The 21,371-nt window shown below is 37.2% G+C and overlaps 1 protein-coding gene across 7 annotated transcripts in view; it reads right to left on the bottom strand.

Moving 5' to 3' along the window:
- Positions 1-21,371, bottom strand: part of TMCC1 (transmembrane and coiled-coil domain family 1) — a 208,588-nt gene that overhangs the window by 114,132 nt on the left and 73,085 nt on the right. Inside the window, exon 1 of one of the 7 annotated variants that reach the window (XM_054595564.1) lies at positions 2,597-2,786. The exons of the other annotated variants lie outside the window; for them this stretch is intronic. Coding sequence (XP_054451539.1) covers positions 2,597-2,635 — 39 coding nt within the window. The 5' untranslated portion in view covers positions 2,636-2,786. Of the gene's footprint in view, positions 1-2,596; positions 2,787-21,371 lie in introns of those variants that run through there. 7 annotated transcript variants of the gene reach the window in all.

Below are 21,371 nucleotides of genomic sequence, written 5' to 3'. Positions count from 1 at the left end.
TTTCAGATGTGAACATCCATTATCCTAGAACAATTTTCAACCTTTTTCATCCCATGGCACAGATAAACTAAATAATAAAATTCTGTGGCACACCAGAAAATATATTTTTTGCTTATTTGACCAAAAAAAAAACCCACAACAAAACCCCCCAAAACAAAACAGGAGTAACTCTGATTCATTCACACCGGATGGCTATTGTTGTGTTGGCTGTTGTCATTTTTTCATTTGACAATCTAAGGGAAAAGAGGTCATTGCCCCTGACTAAATAGGTATAGCATGTTTTAAAAATTCTTGCAGCACACTGGTTGAAAATCACTGGCCTAGAAGAATTATTTGATTATTTTAAGGAAAATATCCAGTGTAGGTAAACATGACTATCAAATTTAACATAAAAAGTATCTAAATTAGATACTGGGCTTAAAACCACTGAAAACATTTATAAATATTTTCTTTCAGAAATTTCCAACAGAACTTAAAGATGACCACATGAGTACTTCCTTTTGTTCAAACAGGCCATTGCTTTTTGAAATATGAGATCATCTTAAACTCACTCTATACTTGTGGGAAGATTATTTATTGGCAAAAGTATTTGTTACTAAAGCTGGAATCATATGAAATTGCCATTGTTCAACTGTCACTGACCTACAAACAAAAACAAAAACTATTTCACTGTAAGTGTTCAATATGTGTCAGATATACCATATACTGGGATACTACAGGTCCTCTGTTTTCAGGTAAAATGGATTTAGCTGAAAAGACAAAAGAGAGGAACGGTGCATTCACTGCAATTAAAAAACTTACTGACATGACTATTTGGTTTCTCCCTCATACGGCAGTGACATACAGATGAAAAGAATTAAGAATATTACTTTTTTCAATTCATTACTGACCATACTCATATACTATGTTAAGAGTATTTGATAGAAAACAAATCTCCTTAGATTTGGTCCTATCATCCAATATAGGACACAAAAAACATGTTAAAATGGAAGAGAGGGATGTTATAAAAAGAAATTGAAAGAGGTTACCTGCCTTTGAGTGTTTTTAATAATGTTTCTTTTCTTTCTTCATGTTATATAGAAGATGTTCTCCTAATTCCTCCAAAAGTATCTTTTCTATAAATCACTCTGATACATAGAGTACAGAGTGAAAGAGTAGTTAAAGTTCAAAAAGCAACTGGGAGAGCAATACTGGCAGTAACATACGTAGAATGCAGTTATTTTCTAATTAGAAAATCATGACCTGGCTCCCAACTATTTCAGACACTCTTGTGCAGAAATGTCACTGCCCTGACAATCTACACATCATCTGCTTTTTAAATGTACTACGTATTTGAAAATACATGAATTAGAGGATGTAGAAGGAGAAACAAAAATCATTCTTTTTATCGTTTAGGAGAAATTTGGGGTCTTCCTATCTCCCCTTCCCACCCCCCTTCAATAAGGGGAGAAAAAAGAAAGGGAAATTTATTTTAATATACCTAAGAAGTTCCTGCCAGGTTTGGAGATCCAAGAAAATAGATGCAATCTGACATGGGGATGGAGGCCAAAGCTTTCATTTTTGCTTGAATGCACCCATTCTACAGAGGGTCACCTGTGAGTAATTAAAGGTTTTCCCTTAAGATAACAACACATTTCAGGATTTAACAATTCTGACTGACAACCAAGGAAGTGGAGAATGCCTACTGATTTACTATTTGTTTAAGCTTCTATCTGCGCGGAATGAACTGTGACACAATTTAGCCACCAACTACTACATTTTTAAAATAGAGCTTTTAAAGAATAAGTTGTTTTTGAAATAAAGCTCAATTCTCAGCACACTTCTTTCCAAACTAGTTTCTGCACTTGCAAAAAAGAGAGCTCAATGACTGAGTAAAGAGAAGGCTGGGCACTGCCGGGGCTGCTTCATAAGTCAGCAGCCCCTCTTCGAAAAGGACTTCACTTTTTAAAAATCTTATGTTTAATTTTTTTATATTAAAAAACTCCCCCCTCCCCCGACAAAGCTGCACACAGGAAACCCGTTTTTCAAGCAGAACTCTGTAAAAATTGTTTTGTGAGCCTCTGGTTACTGCTTTTCACACACTCCTTCATTAAGTATGCAAGTTTCTTAATACAACCACTCGTTTTAACATTTTCGTGTGGGTCTTGCTTACTGAACTATTTTAAGGTACTTCTCCCCTGTTTAACACTAAATTTTGTATGAAAACACTGATTCTACAAACCAATAAGGTTTTCTCATCTTAGTCAACAACCTGCAAGATTAATTGTTAATTATATATGCACTTTTTAACCACTATTCACTCATTCACGCACTCCCTCTAGAAATTGTATCTGAGAAGCAAACTGCAACTTCCTCCATATTCAAAGATGACAGCTTTAGTATTAGGGACACACAATCTGGGGTTGCCGTGCAGTCAGCCTTAAACCTTTGTGTCTGTCAGAGGAAAGAACAAAAGGCAGCGCTTCCTTCCCCAGCCCCTCCTTAACGCTGGAGGAAGGCAGGCTTGACAGAATAGTTAGAGAGAAAAAGGAAGCCTTGCTGAAGCTAGTGAGAGTTTCCCCTTAAACAAACACACAAAACTACCCAAACTACCCACCTTGGATATCTGCCTCCTGAGGCTAAAGCGCTGGACCATGGTCACCCTGAGCAATCTTCAGACAAAGCAATCCATGAAGGGATGAATGTTTTAAAAAACAGCTTCTTGGAAAAGTCGGTAGCAAAACATTTTGAAGGCTGTCATAGTAGTCCAAAGAATTTCCTTGGGAGTCTTAGCAGACTTGTAACCACTTCATTGTTCTATGGGGAGATACTGCAAAGCCTCTGTCAGAGAGGGCGGGCCGGCCAAGGCAGGGAGGAGTAGAATCCTGGAGCGGCTTCGCCCATTGCCAAGCTCTGCTAGCACTTCCTGTGAGTCAGGCGTATGGGGTCCACACAGAAGGACCACCCCTTCCCTTCCCACCAAACCATTACTTCAGGATGCCGCTGTGGTTGCCACCTGAGACTCCTGGGACGACAGACCTGATGTTCTGGTCTGTGTGGGAGGAGGAGTGGTGCAAGGGCTCAGAAAGCTTCTGCCTCTATTAGAAAACTGGCAACTGCAACAATTCCTCCCACCCTAACGTCTTCTCAGTGGAGGGGGATCCCATGCAAAAAGTAACACCCCTTCTCAACCTCCAACTCAGGTAATTCACTGGGCGAGACAGTGTGAATAGAAAGACTTGGCAACAGCCCACCCCGCCTCACCCCACGACTGTAACCAGCTTGGCTCAGAGAAGGAAACTCCTCCCCAAACTCCTCCCAGCTGGGCTCGGCAGCTGTCCGGCTTTGTCTGTGGTAATTGGCCAAGCCTTTCCTCTTATTCACAGGGAGGGGTCCTGCCCGAGGAAGGAATGTCAGGTGCAGACAGGCATACTTCAAGGGTGACTTCAACTTCATTAGGAAGTTCAACATATTAAAGCTGCCCTCTCCCATTAGAACAATGTAATTAAAAAAAAAAAAACTTCGCAAAAGGAGGTCACAGTGAATTAATGCAGGTAAAAAGGTATGAAAAATGGCAATTGTGAGGGCAATTCTAAAGATAAAAAATTTTGCTACCATTTGGCAGCCTTTTCCTATTTGATTCTACTTCTAGACAACTAATGAAAGGATAAAGCTTCATTTTAATGCAACTTTGCACTCTTTATGCTTCTCTCTAAATTGTTCATTACTTCTGAATGAATAACTGACCACAGTAGAATTTGTTGGTATTTATTAATTTTTCCCTGCTCCAGAGACACTCAATTCCCTGTGAGCATGATTACATCTTACTCTGCATATAGCCTTTGGTGGAGTGAACCTACTATGTCAAATTGTTGTGTTAGGCATTTCACATGTTATCCAATTGATTTCTCAAACAACCCTATGAAATACGTATTAATATCCCAACTTTCAGATATGTAAAGCAAGAATCTTCTCTCTAAAACCTCAATGTTATTATGAATAAACTCCACAGTGTCACGAATTTTTTTTCTTCAGGCAAGAAAAGTGAAAAAAGAATTTGAAAAAAATAGATCTTTATGCAATGGTTATCCTCAACTGTGCTCACATCACATAAGGTTTCCAATTATCATCAAACATGATGTACACCTTTTAAAAATTCACCTAAAATATAACACATGTATTTCACACTGCTTTAGGAAGATAAAAAAGATATACCAAATTCAAACGAATAGGATACCAAGTCTCCAAAATAATTACTGTCACCAAAATACATATATAAAATTTTTATTCCAAAAACCTTAAATGGAAAAAGACTGAACATATTTAACTAAACTTTTTAATGAAACTCCAAAACTCAAAAAACTTGTAGATCAAAAAATATAACTGAAAGTGAGACTCCTTAACATCCAGGTTCCAAGTATGAGATGTAACCTAATATTTAAACTGATTAAAATTTATTCTAATTGTAAAGTAGGTTGGCAGAGAACCTGAGTTCTGTGGGGATTTTCTTTTTAGTTGGTTTGTTTTCTAAATGGTAAGAATACCAGTACACTTCCATTTTTCTCCCACAAATTATGAAACCAAGTACTCGGAAAACTCCTGGGAATGCAGGAAGAATTAATGAGATGCTGTTGTGGAAATAATGAAATTCCTTACAAAAAGACATACATACTGTCTTTAAACATAAACATGAGGCATTTCTGATATAAGGAACTAGAATCCTAGATCACTGAGCTTTAAGGTTCTTTCTAGCTACAACTCCCTCCCAAAAAGAAAGAGGAAGATAAAAGGAATTAGGAAAAAAAAGTCAAAAGTCTACAGACCCAATACACACTAGATATCAATCATAAACTAAATAGGGTATAAATCCTCAATCTCATAGATACATAAGAAGGTTTATGGGTTAAAAGGATGATGACTTCATTGTAGGAGGAACCTTTTTTTGCATATTAAAATAAAGATAAAACGAATTGTTTAAATGATACAAAACCTGTTAAAAATCATTTGATAAAAAAACTGACAAGATCTTTTCTTCCCCATTTTGAGGGAGTGTGGTTGCTTTTTAGATGAAAACAGTAGACCAAGATCAAAAGTTTCAAAACAATAGAAGGAAAGATAGAAACGTATAACCCAGAGAAAAATTAACAACTCTACAATCATTCTCTGAATACTTCAGGACCCAAGTAAACAATTTCATTTTCAGTAGTCTGTGACTGAAAATCCACATCATATTCTTATACTCTATGTGGAGGCAAACAAGAACTGTCTGTGGGATTCTTTAGTACTTTTTGGAATGATCCAAAAAGTGCATGACACAATTTGCGAATCTGTTAAAAGCTATGGACCCAGTCACTGATGTCATATATATGAAACACATGAATAGACATATATAGTATTTTTGATACAATTCCAAATAATCTATGGATCCCCTAAAGTTCATCCATAGACACCATATTAAGAACTTTATTCTGGTCATGACTAAAGAAGCCCTAACCATCAATCACAAAGTTATTTTCTGTTTTCCACCATAGCTAACACTTCTTAGTAAAACTGGGAAACAAACAAAACAAAAGCCTGTCTTTGACATGTTGGCTGCAACCCCAATACATTTTCTTTACTTGTATATAAAATAATAATCTACTCCCAAAGCCACAAATGATATTTATGAAGTGGTCTTTTAAATGTTTTAGTTTTTCTTCATTGCGTAGAAAAAAAAGAAAATATTATTTTCTTTTTTTATAACATTACTACTTTACCTTACTGTATGGTTTCCTGCACATGTATAAACATATATATGTATGTATGTTTCACAAAATTAGGACTATACTGTATTCTAGTTTATCACTAAAAAAATAGAGCACAAGTACCTTGGATGAATAATTGTGAAATTTAAATAATCATTCCCAATTTTGCTGGTTTCTATACTCAAAAATCCCTTTGTTCTAGCTTCATTCTTAAAATTCTATAAACACATTTTAAAAATAAACTGAAGTTAATTTTGTATTATTGAATATCATACTATGAACTACATTTTTACAGAGAAGGTAAAGAACCCCAAATACCCCCAAAAGATTTCATTGTATTGCTTTTTCCATTACATCATGCTTCCTCTTATTTTTAATAATTTAAAATGCAAAGGAAAGAACACTACTTAAAATACTCGTGTAGTACATATTTCTGTAAATTGAGTAATTTACTCCACTTTAAAAACTTGAACCTTTAAACTCTAAGTTAGGAGAGAGTTTCCCTACAGCCTGGCACACTTAAAGTAGTAGTATGCTTACAGTTCCTTATCTGTTTGGTATCCAGTCTTATAACAGTTACATTAAATAAATCTTATTGTTCAAACATCACTGTGGGTTTTAACCTGTTTCCTGTGATAACCTAGAAGAAGTAACTGCAGTGCCAGGAACCAGTCAATCAATAAAACTGTAAGTCTTTAACTTTTAGTAGGCTTTCATTATACAACATGTCGTTTCAGAAAGCCCTCTTTCATTCATGCTAAATTAGCATTTTTGACACCAGATACTCAGTATGGAATGAAACATTCCCTTTACTTAAGGATATCACAATGTAGTAAGGAAACAGAAAACTTAAACACTTATAGTATCAGTAATAGTATTAAGTGGCAAGTGCTGTGACAGCAGGGACAGTAGTGGCAAGGAGGGAGTGATGAACTTTCTGTGGAGAACAAGAAGTCTTAAAGGTGGAGTCTTTAAGGCTACAAAGGAATTATGCAAACAAACAAAAAAAGGGGGAAGGGCATTCCATGCAGTGGAAAAAAAACAGATACAGGTGTGAATCAAGTGGTAAGTAAAATTTAGTTTTTTCATGCTAATGAGGCAACTTGTCATAAGGTTGGAATGTTCAGAATATTTTGTTTATGGAATGGGAATGTAGACTGTAACAAAATTCATGTATTCTTCCTTTCTAAATTACATCTGTTTATTTTTTCTATAAACTGTCCAAAGGGGAACAGCTCATCATTTTATAAATAATGTGATAGGTTCTCTCTTTACAGAAGTTTTGATTCTTTTAATTATTGTGTACCTTTAAAGCAAACAGGGAGGAAATTCATTTTCAAAAAGTTTAGCTGACCAGGTAGCTAGCTTAGTTGGTTAGAGTGTCATCCCAACTAAGGTTGCAGATGTGATCCCAGGTCAGGGCACATACAAGAAGCAACCAATGAATGCATAAATAAGAGGAACAACAAATGGGTGTTTCTCTCACTCCCTTTGCCTTTCTTTCTCTGAAAATCAATTAAAAAAAAAAAAAAAGGTTTAGTAAATAGTACTGCCAGTTTCAGGATTCCCTGTGGCAATTCAGGCACTTTAAATGATATGAGATTTCTGTCTTGCAAAAAACGAATTTATTTTGCGAATCTCACAACAGATAACATTAAAGATACCACATTTTATCTACATAAGATGAAGTAACTTGTGTAGTTATTTCCAAAAGTCCAAGCCCCTGTCCATATAAATACCCATGAAAATAGTACAATTAATAAGTAGTAAGAAGTTAAAAGTTGTTGACAATAAAAAAATTTAAATACTGCATCATATTCAATTCCATGATTAACTCATCGTGATGACTGATTTAAACAGCAGCCAACCATATCAAATAACATTTTTATTTTGGTAAACTGAACATGGCTCCTTCAAAGATACTAAATTAAGGTTGTCTCTTTTTATATGAGCAATGTTTTAGAGTTTGCATTAATTTTCCCCACCAACTCATGCCATGCACCACCTGCAGTGAATACATACATACAAAGAGAAGGAAAGGGAAAAGAGAGATGGAGAGTTTATTATGTGCCTCTAAGTGCCAAACAACTAACATAATATATTATGAAACATTTAAACACTATAAAATCAAGTCCTTGAAACAGTTTTATGTGCTGGTCTCCACTTGCCCTCTCTAGACATCTAACTACTCAAAACTTCAAATCTCAGCTTAGACTTCCATTCCTTCAGGAAAGCCACTATCAACCCTCACCAACTCTTTTCTCCACTTTAAAAATGTTTTCTTCCTTCTACACTGTATTGTATTTTCCTTGTTTGCATCCCCTTCCCCAAAACATAAATTGCTCAGAGTCAGGGAACTAATAAGATTCTCAGTGATATTCTGAAATCTACTAGACCCTTAAATAGTTACTGAATGAACATCTTAAAAATCTAAGGCAGTGTTTGATGGCTCTATACAACTTTATAAGTTTCTAAGACATTCTGGACTTTCTTCTCTTTTCCTCAAATATCTTCCATTCCCACAAATTCTCTGATTTTTCCACCTAAATAAAGTTTACCTGTACTTCCATTCCAGTTTATAAAAGTTAATTTTAACAATTTGTCAATAACTTATCTTCCATTTATAAATGACTCCTTAAAATTTAACACTTTCTGATAAAAAGTTTCCTATAAAAATACAGTAAAGGATAAAGAATAGGAAAATTTGTTAATAATATCACCATAAATAGGTAACACTATAGTGTTCTGATAAATTTTTATCTGCGATTCTTCATTTTGAATTATATAATTAATGAGTGCTTAATTATTACAATCCTATTATCAGTTTATCCTTCCTTCACAATGGATTTATATACTATTCGCTTAAAAAAGTATGCAGTATTATCTGCAGGCTAGCTTGGTTTGTTATTTTCACCCAACTAATGCACATATTATTTAAAACTTCCTTTGTGATGTATGTTTGAATATTTGGGTCCCTGCAAAATTCTTATGTTAAAAGCCTAAAGCCCAATGTAATGAGATTAATGCTCTTGTAAAAGAAGACCCACAGAGCTCCCTAGCTCTTTTCCAGCATGTGAGAATACAGTGAGAACTCTGCAGTCCCAAGGAGCACAGGGCCATCACCCAACCGTGCTGGTACCTTGATCTCAGACTTCCAGCTTCTAGCACTATTAAAAATAAATTCTGTTGGTATTTTGTTACAGTAGCCCAAACAAACTAATATACCCTTTAAAAAAAATTCAACAATTTGGGGGCTTCTGGATAAGACGACAGCATAGGTAAACATGGCTTGCTTCCTCCCACAAACACACCAAGAACACAACTAAATTATAGAACAAACATCACTCAGAACCATCAGAAATCAAGGTGAATGGAAGCCTGACAACTTCGGAATTAAAGAAACCACACCAAACCAGACTGGTAAGAGGGGTGGAGATGCAAAACAGGCTGGTCCCACATCTACACGTGGTGCATGAAAATTCAGGCAGGATATCCTGGGGGCAAGCAGTCCCAGCCCCCTAGCCCAGGGTTCCAGTGCCAGGAAGATAAGCCCTATAACTTCTGGTTGCAAAAACCAGTAGGAAGTGAGTCAGTGAAAGAAACTTCTGCAGTCCCAAGCAGTTCCTCTTAAAGAACCCACTCATGGATTTATTCAGACTCACTCCCTGAGCTCCAGTAGTGGGGTAGCAGCGTGAAAGGCACCAGTGGTATATAGCAAGGAAATTAAGTGTCTGGCATCAAGACAAGAGTTGGGAGACAGCTTTCTCCCAGATAGAATGGCGGGCAGAGGCCACTGTCTCTTTTCTGAGCCTTCCCGCCATCCCAGAGACACAGAACCTGCAAGCGGGTGCCATATCTGAGACCCCATCAACCTGGCTAACACTGTCTTGCCCTGGATATCCTGAAACTCCATTCCACCAAAATTATGGGCCCACCCAAGCTGTTGACAAAGGCTTTTCCACCAAAATTATGGGCCCATCAAAGCTGTTGGCAAAGACTTTTCCGTATGAATTGCTGGTCTTGGCTAATGCTTCACAAACTCCTAAATCCTCTCAAGCAACAGCCGGCCTCTTTGAACCCCAGCCCCTGTACCTCTTGCTAAGTGGCTCCAGGCCTGACACCAGCAGCAGCCAGCCTAGACTCACAGCTTGGCTTCACCTGGGGATCTCTAAGCCCAGCACAAGTAGTAGCCATCTCAGGTTGCTTTTTAGCCCATGCAGGGTGGCCCTGGGCAAAACACAGGTGGGAGCTGACCTTGGCCTGCACCACCCAGGAAACCGCAGAGCTTGTGCACCCAGTGGCCAGCTACAGACCACACTGGAGCACCACCACCTTGCCCCCGCATAGCTGATCCTCCATGGAGGGCAGAGGTTGGTGTACAGTGGTCAGAGCCAGTCCTTGCAGCTGACTGGCCTGGGCAAATCCCTCCCATTGACCTGTCAACAACAATTATTACTCAACTACAAGAGGAGGGTGTACTCAGCCCACACAGAGGGTGCACTTCGAGTAGCCAGTCTGGGTCACAGGGGAGGCTGTGCCACTGGACCCTACAGGACACTTACTATATTAGGCCATGCTACCAGGACAGGGAGCCAAAGCAGCTCTACCTAATACATAGAAACAAACACAAGGAGGAGACAAAGAAACATGGCCCAAATGAAAGAACAGATCAAAACTCCAGAAAAACAACTAAACAAAATGGAGATAAGCAATCTATCAGACACAGAGTTCAAAACACTGGTTATAAGAATGCTCAAGGAACTTAGTGAGGATCTCAACAACATAAAGAAGATCCAGTCACACATGAAGGATACACTAATTAATATAAACAACTTACAAGGAAACAACAGCAGAGTGGGCGAAGCTGAGCATCAAATCAGTTATTTGGAACATAAGAAAGCAAAACACTCATCAGAACAACAAGAAATAAGAATCCAAAAAATGAGGATGGTGTAACAGCCTCTGGGACAACTTCAAGCACTCCAACATTCACATCACAGGGTTGCCAGAAGGATAAAAGAAAGAGCAAGAAATTGGAAATCTGTTTGGAAAAACGACAGAAAAATCCCCTAATTTGGTGAAGGAAACAGATATGCAGGTCTAGGAAGCACAGAGTCTCAAACTTTGATGCAAAATAAAGATTGATGCAAAGAGGCCCACTCCAAGATACATCATGATTAACATGTTAAAAGTTAAAGATAAAGAGAATATTAAAAGCAGCAAGAGAAAAGAAGTTAGTTACCTACAGGGGAGTTCCCATAAGACTGTCAGCTCATTTCTCAAAAGAATCTTTGCAGGCTTGAAGGGATTGGCAAGAAATATTCAAAGTCATGAAAAGCAGGAGCCTACAGCCAAGATTGCTCTATCTAGTGAAGGTATCATTTAGAATCGAAGGGCAGAGAAAGAGCTTCCTAGACAGGAAAAAACTAAAGGAGTTCATCATCACCAAATTAATATAATATAAAATGTTAAAGGGCTTATCTAGGAAAAAAAGATCAAAACTATGAACAATAAAATGGGAAAAATATACATATCTATCAACAACTGAATCTAAAAAACAAACTAAGCAAACAAGAAGAACAGAAACAGATAATGGGTACAGAGACAGTTTTGACGGTTGCCAGGTTGGGGGGCAGGGAAGGTCTGGGGGAATGGGTAAAGAGGTGAGAGGATTAAGAAATACAAATAGACACCGTATTTTGCCATGTATAATGCACTTTTTTGCCAAAATATTTGAGGGAAAAATAAGGATGCATGTTATACATGGGTAGTACTAATTCCATATCTATATAAATGTTTTAAAGTTCTTTTATTTATGCTTATGTGTTAAAAGTGTAACTCTAGAAAGCAGTAACTATATCCGTATACAAAATAATACCCTGGAATACAATGATGTTTTGTTCCTAAATATTAAATAAAGATTTTTTTTCCATGACAGTTTGGGCCAAAAATGTGGGTGCACACTATACATGGAGTGCATTATACATTGCAAAATACAGTAGTTACAGAATAGCCATGAGGATGTAAAGTATATGAAATGGAGTAGCTGAAAAACTTACATGCATTACCCATGGACACGAACAATGGTGTGGGGATTGCCTGAGAGAATGGGTATGCTGGGTGGAAGGGGGTAAAGGGGGGGAAATTGGGACAACTGTAACAACATAATCAATAAAATATAATTTAAAAAATAAAATTAAATTCAACAATTCACTTAAAACACTTTGTCAGCACATATGGAACTCTACTATTTAACTGCTGCACAGTATGCCACAGTATAGACAGAACAGATTTGGCCATTTTCATGTTAAACATTTAGATTATTTCTATATTTCTGCTAGTATAAAGAATATTAACTGTACATGTTCTACTTTATGATGCGTGATATTTCTCTCTCCAGGATAAGTACTGAGATATGAGCCTACAACCCGCTCAAGGTCTAGCATACACTCAAATTACTTTAGAAGTCATCCTTGTCCACTTCAGTTCACTGTCATTTCTGTTTCTACTTAACTCACAGCAATAGTTCTCATACTTCTGTATTTGCTTCTTAGATCCCGTACTGCTGTGTGTGTGTGTGTGTGGTTAGTTTTTTATGCATTACAGTTGTCTTTCATCAAATTAAAAATGAGCACCTTAAAGGATTACATGTTATGTTTTCTGTATACCATTTGCATAAAACCTTACACATCACAGACATTTAATAAATCTTTATGGAATGTCCTGAAAGCCTTAAAAAAAAAAAAGACAACATGATCTTGTCTGATAGGATATATAACTGCTCTATTATTACCTTATTTCTTAATTCTAATAGAAAAGATTACATAAACTTTAACATTGGGCTATATAGCAGCTTTAGATTTCATTTTCTCTGTAGACAGAAAAAAAGACAAAAGACCTCACAAAAGACAAAACCAAGTATCTTACTCAAGTCTAAAATATTACATCTAAAATTCCCTTTTACCTATATATCTTATAAAGAATAACGTTATCTGGCAACATTTATACTTCAAAAAGTGATAGATAGTAGGGAGAGTGGTATCAGCAAAATGGCAAACTAGGCAGATAAAGGTCCTTCTTCCCCCACAGAAACACTGAGTTAACAACAATATACAGATTAAATACCACCATGAAAACTCTGGAGAACAATAATTAAGAAGCTACATCATCTGGGATACAGTAAATCTGAGAAAGTATCCCAGTGAGAGGAGCAGGAAAATTTGTGGCATTTGTTGCACCCATTCATACTGAATCAGGGTGGGAGAGGCCAGTGTGGAAGGAAAAGTAACCATAAAGAAAGTACCTACAGAATATACAGTAAAGGAAGTAAAGGGTATATCGAAGCACAGAAATGCCAAAAAAATCAACAAAACACAAAGGAAAGCAGTAAGATAGGAAAGGAGGAACCAGAAAGTTACAAGATATATAGAAATAATTAACAAAATGGATCCATACAAAAACCTAAACCCAGAAATATATGTAAGCTTTAGTCATAACTGCCAAAACTTGGAAGCAACCAAAACATCCTTCAGTAAGTGAGTGGATAAATAAAATATGGTATATCCAAACAATAAAATATTATTCAGCATTAAAAAGAAATCAGCTATCAAGCCATGAAGACACAGGGAGGAAACTTAAATGCACATTATTGATACTAAGTAGAAGAATGCAATCTGAAATGGATGAATACTGTACAATTCCAACTATATGACATTCTGGAAAAGACAAAACTATGAAAACAGTAAAAAGATCAATGGTTGCCTAGGGGTTGATGGTTGAGGATAGGATGAACAGACAAAGCATCAAGGATTTTTAGAGCAGAGAAAATACTCTGAATGATATTCTAATAATGGATACATGTCATCATATTATTGGTCCAAACCCACAGAATATACAATATAAATGTAAAAAAGTGGGCTCTGGGTAATTAGGATGTGTAAGTGTAGATTAATCAATTCTAACAACTCTGGTCAGGGATGGGAACAATAAGGGAGGCTATGCATATGTTGGGACAGGTGGTATATATGGGAAGTCTCTGTACCGTCCTCTTAAATTTTCTGTAAAACTGAGATGCTCTAAGAAAGAAATCTATGTTTAAAAATACAGATGGACTTAACTCTTCCATCAGATGATGAGAATGGATTAAAAACAATAAATCCAAACATGAACTTAAGAAAACAATTCCATTTAAAATAACATCAAAAACAATATAATATTTAGGAATAAACCTAACCAAGAAAAATACTTGTACACTAAAAACTACAAACATTGCTGAAAGAAATTAAGCAACACATGAGTTAAAGGAAAAACATCCTGGCCCTGGCTGGGTAGCCCAGTTGGCAGCAGTCCCCAACTTTTTTGGCACCAGGGAGTAGTTTCACGGAAGACAATTTTTGCACAGGTCGAGGGTGGGGAGGGGTGGGCGGGACACAGGGTTGAGGGGAGACAGGAGGCAGAGCTCAGGCGGTAATGCAAGTGAAGCTTCGCTTGCTCACCTACCACTTAACCTCCTACTGTGTGGCCTAGTTCCTAACAGGCTGTGGGCCAGGGGTTGGAACTACAGCCTGTCCGGGCCTGTACAGGCCGGGGGTCATGTACAGGTGGGGGCTGGATTACAGTACCATCCTGATACGCCAAGATTGGGGGTTTGATGCCACTCTGGTCAGGGCACATATAAGAAGCAACCAATAAATGTATTAATGAGTGGAACAAATTCGATGATATTCCTTCTCTCTCCCCCTAAAAATCAATAAACAAAAATTTTTTAAAAAGAAAAATATCCTATGTTCATGAATTGGAAGACTTAACATTAAGATATCCACACTACTCAAAACAACTACAAAGTCAACAAACTCCCTATCAACATCACAAAAGCATTTTTCTGCAGTAATAAAAAAGTTATTCTAATATTCATATGGAATCTCAAAGGACTCAAAATAACAAAAACAATTTTGAAAAAGAGCAAAGTTGGAGGATATTATTGTATCACATAGCTACAATAATAAAAACAGTGTGGTAAATCACACAATCAACAGAGGAAAAAGGGCCCTGGCTGGTGTGGCTCAGTGGATGGGGCACCAGCCTGAGAACCAAAGGATCGCTGGTTTGATTCCCAGTCAGGGCACATGCCTGGGTTGTGGGCCAGATGCCCAGTAGGGGGTGCAAGAGAGGCAACCACACAGTAATGCTTTTCTCCCTTTCATCCTCTCTTCTCTCTAAAATCAAAAAAAGAAGAAAAAGGCAGCCTACAGAATGAAAGTATTTGCAAATCATATATCTGATAAGTGGTTAATGTCCAAAATATTGTATATAAAGAACTATCATAATTTAACAAAAATAATCAACCTGATTTTAAAAATGGGCAAAAGACTTAAACACACATTTCTCCAAAGATGACGTATGAATGGCCAAAAAACATATGAAAAGATGTTATCTGATTATCACCAATCAGATAAATGCATGAAAACCAAAATGACATCAGTCAAGATGGTGGAGTAGGTAAATTTAGTACCTGCATGTTTCAACAACCACATCAAAATTACAACTCAACTATAGAACAACCGTCATTCAGAACCACCTGAAACCCAGCTGAGCAGAAGTCCTATAACAAAGAATATATGCAAGCTACATTAATACAGGTAAAAGGGGGAGACACTTGAAAAGGGTTGGTCACGTCCACATATGGTGGTTAAAAATTGGGAGGGACATCTCAGCTATGGAGGTCTACCCTGAGGAGCCAGGGGTCCCTTTCTGACTCTAGGCCCTCCACCCCAGGGTTCCAGTGCTAGAAAGAGAAGTCCCCATAACTTCTGGCTGTGAAAACCAGTGGGGATTACGGCTGAGTGAGACAGAGGGCTTCTAGAGTCCCAGGTGTTTTTCTTACAGGGTCTGCATGAATTTACTTGGAATCACGTGCTCTGAGCTCCAGCACTGAGGCAGCATCTTGAAACGCACCAGGACATACAGGGAGAAACTGAATTGCCCAGTAAGGGCTGGAGAGGCAGCTTTAACCCAAATGTAAGTGCTAGCAGAAGCCATTGTTCCGTTGCTGAGCCCTGCTCCCAGAGAGGCAGCACGTGGACATCATATCTGAGTCTCCATTAACCTGGCTAACACTGTTCACCTTGCCCTGGTGATTCCCTGAGTTCCCGCCCAACCCATCATGAGGCCCACCCAAGCTGCTTCCATTGTCTTTTACATGGAGCCTCCCCTGGCTCATGCTATGGACTTCCCTGTATCTCTCAAGGGTTCACAATCCCCAAATACACAGCATCTGGCCTCAGTGCACCTAACACATCTTGCTAAGTGGCCCCAGGCCCAGCACTAGCAGCAGACAAACCTGGTTCATAGCTTGGCCCTTCCCAGGTACCTCCAAGCCCAGCACAAGTAACAGCTATCTATAGATCACTTTGTAGCTCATGCTAGGTAGCCACGGGCAGGACACAGGCAGTGGATGACCTTGGTCTGCACCTCCAGGGAGGCCCCAGAGCCACTGTACCTGATGGACAGCTTCACCATGCCAAAGCACCATCCAACCATCTCCATGAGCAGCACACTCAAGGGGTAAGCTAATCAGGCACTAGAGAGCCCCACTAGGTTGAGTCCTCCTCTGCGGGCTTAGACCATGCACAGCAGATCCTCCACTAAAGTTGAGGCCAGAGCTCACAACTGATCAGCCTGCAGTTAAATCCCTTCAACTGATGTGCCAACAGCAATCAAGACTCAACTACAGCAGCAGAGTGCGCACAGCTAACATGGTGATGGGCGAAGCATACCTGTAAGCACCCAGCTTAGCTGAGCAAGGAGGCTGCACCACTGGGCCCTATAGGACACCTACTATGTGAGGTCACTCTACCAAGACAAGGAGACACAGCAGCTCTACCTAATACACAGAAACAAATAACAGGGAGAAAGCCAAAATGAAGAGATAACAAAATATGTCTCAAATGAAAGAAAAGAACAAAACTCCAGAATATGAACTAAACAAAGAGCAATCTACAAGATTCAGAGTTCAAAACACTGGTCATAAGGATGCTCACTGAACTAGGGAAGAGTAGATGAACTTAGTAAGAACTTCAACAAAGAGACAGGAAACATAAAAATGGAGATTGGGGAAAAAAATGGAGATAGAAGAGAACAACTCAGTAATGAAAAATACAATAACTAAAATGAAGAATATATCACAGGGAATCATCAAGAGAGGAGATGAAGCAGAGGATCAAATCAGCGATTTGGAAGATATGGAAGCAGAAAACACCCAATCAGCACAGCAAAAAGAAAAAAGAAAAAAGAAAAAAAAGGATAGTTTAAGCAGACTCTGGGACAACTATAAGCATTCCAACATTCACATCATGGGGGTCCCAAAAGGGAAAAAAAGTGTGGAATTTAAAACCTATTTGAAAAAATAATGATGGGAAACATCACTAACCTCGTGAAGGAAACAGACAACTTCAGGAGTGCAGAATCCCACAAAAGATGAATCCAAAGAGGCCCACACCAAAACACATCATAACTAAAATGCTAAAGATTAAAGACAAAGAGAGAATCATAAAAGCAGCAGGAGAAAAACAGTTACCTACAAAGGAGCTCCCATGAGCCTGTCAGCTGATTTCTCAACAAAAACTTTGCAGGCCAGAAGGAAACGAAACTAAATATTCAAAGCAATGAAAAGCAAGGACCTACAACCAAAGTGCTCTACCCCGCAAAGCTATCATTTAAAATTGAAGGACAGATAAAAGAACTTTCCAGACAAGAAAAAGCTAAATGAGTTCATCACCATCAACTAGTATTAAAAGAAATGTTAATGGGTCTTCTTTAAGAAGAAAAGAAAAAAGAATAATAAGATGGCATAAACACCTATCAAATGCTTCAATCAAAAAGACACAGGGTGGATGAGTGGATAAGAAAACAAGATCCTTACATAAGCTCTCTAGAAGACACTTCAGATCAAAAGACACACAGAGGCTTAAAATAAAGGAATGGGAAAAAATATGCAAATGGGAACAACAACAAAAAGCTAGAGAAGCAGTACTTACACCAGACAAAATCGTCTTTAAAACAAAGGCTATAGCAAGAGTCAAAAAGGACCCAGCAATTCCACTTCTGGGTATTTATATGAAGAAACTCAAAACACTAAATTTAAAAGAAATATGCATTCATATGTTCAGTGCAGCATTATTTACAATAGCCAAGATATGGAAGCAACTTAAGTGTCTGTCAACAGATGAATGGATAAAGAAGAAGTGGTGCATATTTACAAAGGAATATGACTCCGCCATTAAAAAAAAAAAAAAAAAAGAATGAAATCTTGCCATCTGCAATAACATGGATAGACCTAGAGGGTACTATGTTGGGTGAAATAAGTGAAACGAGAAAGACAAATGTCATATAATTTCACTTATATGTGGAATCTAAAACACAAAATAAATGAACAAGTAGAACAGAAACAGACTCATAGATATAGGGGACATTTTGACTGTTGCTAAATGGGATGGGGTTTGGAAGAATTGGTGAAAAAGATGAAGAAATTAAGAAGTACAAATTGGTGGTTACAGAGTAGTCATGGGAAGGTAAAGTACAGCATAGGGAACACAGTTAATAATACTGTAATAGGTATGTATGGTGTGAGATGGGTACTAAATTTATTGCGGTGATCATTTTGTAAGTTGTATAAAAGTCTAATCACTGGGCTGTACACCTGAAACTAATATAATGGTGTATATCAACTATAATTTAAAAATAAAAATTATTTTAAAAAATCTGATCATTCTGAAAAACAACAATGAAATATTACCTCATTCCCATTAGAACTGCTACTATTTAAAAAATACAGGAAATAAGTGTTAGCAAAGATGTGGGGAAATTAAACCCCTTGCATATTGTTGATTGAACTGTAAATAGTGCAACTGCTGTGGAAAAACAGTATGGAAGTTCTTCAAAAACTTAAACATAGAAGTACCATATAATCTAGTAATCCCATTTCTGGGTATAGGTCCAAAAGAATTAAAAGCAGGGTGTCAAAGAGATGTCTGCACATCCATGTTCAGAGCGGCACTATTCACAATCGCCAGGGGCTGGAAGCAAACCAAGTGCCCAAGAACAGATGAGCAGATAAACAAAATGTAGTATATTCATACAAGGGAATATTATTTAGTTTTAAAAAGGAAGGAGTTCCCTGCTACAAAATGGATAAACCTTGAGGACATTATGCTAAGTGAAATAAGCCAGTCAAGAAAAGACAAATATTGTATGATTCCACTTATATGAGGTAGCTAGCTAGGGTAGTCAAATCCATGGAAACAAAATTACAATGGTGGGTTACCAGTGGCTGGGGTGAGGAGGAAAGGGAGAGATTTGTAATGGTTATAGGGTTTCAGATTTGCAAGATGAAAAAGTCTGGAGAGCTGTTTTCACAACATTATGAATATACTTAACTCTAATAAATGTGTACACTTAAATATAATTAAGCAATAAATTTTATGTTATGTGTATTTTACTATAATTTTTCAAAAAAGTTAACTAATCATATTTCTATTTCCAACTTATGCCCCTTGATTTGGCACTGTTCTCTTAAATCACTCCTTCTTTTTCTTGCATTTACACATGGAGATCCACCAATAGCTGTCTTTTTCCAGAAAAATGAAATAGCCTCTAAATAATAGAGCATCCTCTCCAGATAGAAATGAAGGGTTTTGACAATGACACATCACTGCAGAGCTTTAAAGACCTAGTGCCAAAAATGTGGCTTATTGCCAAGAATCCTTATAAATGAAAAAAGTGTTGCTCCTTTCTGATTTGTGCTTTATAATGCCTCTTACTCATAGTCACACGATATTAAAAAAATAATCCTTTAAAATATAATAAAATTCTTTAGCCCTCATCTAAATTCTAATTCTCATTCTTGGCATTTTAGAAGGACAATAACAACATTAAAAATAACTACAACACTAAATGAAATAATTGTAAATCCAAGGTTTTGTTCTCTCAAGTGGTATCCCATGCAATTGTTTACAATGCACAGAGTATGTTAAACATGAACACTGCCACAGTCAAATAGGCAAAGGAACAACTATTCCCTCACAGACTACAAGAACATCTCTATAGAGACAGTGAAAAATGACATCAAATGATAACACTAGACAAAAGACCCAAAGACCACACATATGAATGGTGAGCAAACCAAGCAACAAGAGGTTATTTAGGATTGTCATGTCTTCCTATTGAGAATACCAGTTTAGCATTATGAAATGCCATTCTTTATCTTTAGTATCTTGTCTTAACATCTAATGAATATGATATTAACATAGCCTTATCATTTTTCTTTGGTTTAGTGTTTGCATGGTAATATCTTTTCCTATCTTTTTAACTTCTACAATATCTTGAGTGTTGGGCGATGCATTTCTTTTGTCCCAAGTTTTCTTTATTCTTTTTTATTCTTGTTTCTTTTTTGTGAATCAAGTATTTTTAATATTCTATTTTATCTCTCATATTAGTCTGTTATACATTTTTTTGTTTTTCCTTAGGTTACTCTGCAAATTATAATATACACTTTTAACTTACTATAGTCTACTTTAATGACATTTGAAACAAACCAAGACCTTAACAACAATTTAACTATTAACTTTCCCTCCATCCTTTATGCTATTGTACATTTTATTTCCACAATGTTTTAAACCTCAGGGATAACTGTATTATCATTTTAAAGCTCAACTATTAACTAACCTAAGGAAATACAACACATGAAAATTGTACACAGAGTAAACAAAATTAACTAATATTATACCAACTAACTTGATATTTCTGAATCCTCCACAGATATACATACCCAGGCAGCCAGGCAGGTGCTCAGAGTACATATTAGTGTACAAATTCACAAGCATCTTGTATCTAATTGGCACTCTGTGGGATTTACAGCCTCCAGCTCAGTAGTGTGTAGCTTCTAGGATATCACAGAAACTGTGATGTCTGTAGCTCTAGGATCTAGTTGTTATACTGAATAGGAACTTCAACTCTCCCCTCACAATGCCTTTTTTAAAAATTCTCAACCGAGGATATGTTTTTTACTGCTTTCGGGGGGGGGGGGGGGGGAAGAAAGAGAAAGGAAGAAAGAGACAGAAAGAAACATCAATGCTAGAGAGAAACATCAACTGGTTGTCTCCTGCATGCACCCTGACCAGAGCTCCAGCTGGCAACCTAGGTATGTGCCCCGACCAAGACCTGACCCCTCAATGTTTCCAAGAATACTATAGAATGGACTCTTTCATTGGGCAAAGAGTCTGTTAACTACATTGTTGAAGTCCTTTAAATCTTGTTAAGATCAGATAAAATTACCATTTTTGTAGTCAAAATCTGTTCAAATACTGGCAATTTCATATGGCTCAATGTTATGTTTAAGACTAATTAAAAAACAAGGTTTAAACTTAATCCAGATTTCCTTCACCCAAATCAAAATTTGGAAGACTAAGCTTTAATATCTAAAATAAATTTTAAAATTATTCTGTCCAAGGCAATCTAGGCCAATTAAGAGAGAATGAAGTTCATGTTTAGCTATTCAGTAAAGAGAATTTGAAACAGAAGATAAGGTTAAAAGTAATTTTGTTATAGAAATGCTATTCTTTTAGTGGCTATAAGAAGAAACAAATGGATTCT

Source organism: Pteronotus mesoamericanus, unplaced genomic scaffold, assembly GCF_021234165.1.
Source record: "Pteronotus mesoamericanus isolate MK-2021 breed Mesoamerican mustached bat unplaced genomic scaffold, CSHL_Meso_final scaffold_54, whole genome shotgun sequence".
Lineage (NCBI taxonomy): Eukaryota > Metazoa > Chordata > Mammalia > Chiroptera > Mormoopidae > Pteronotus > Pteronotus mesoamericanus.
This window is presented reverse-complemented; position numbering and strand designations above follow the sequence as displayed.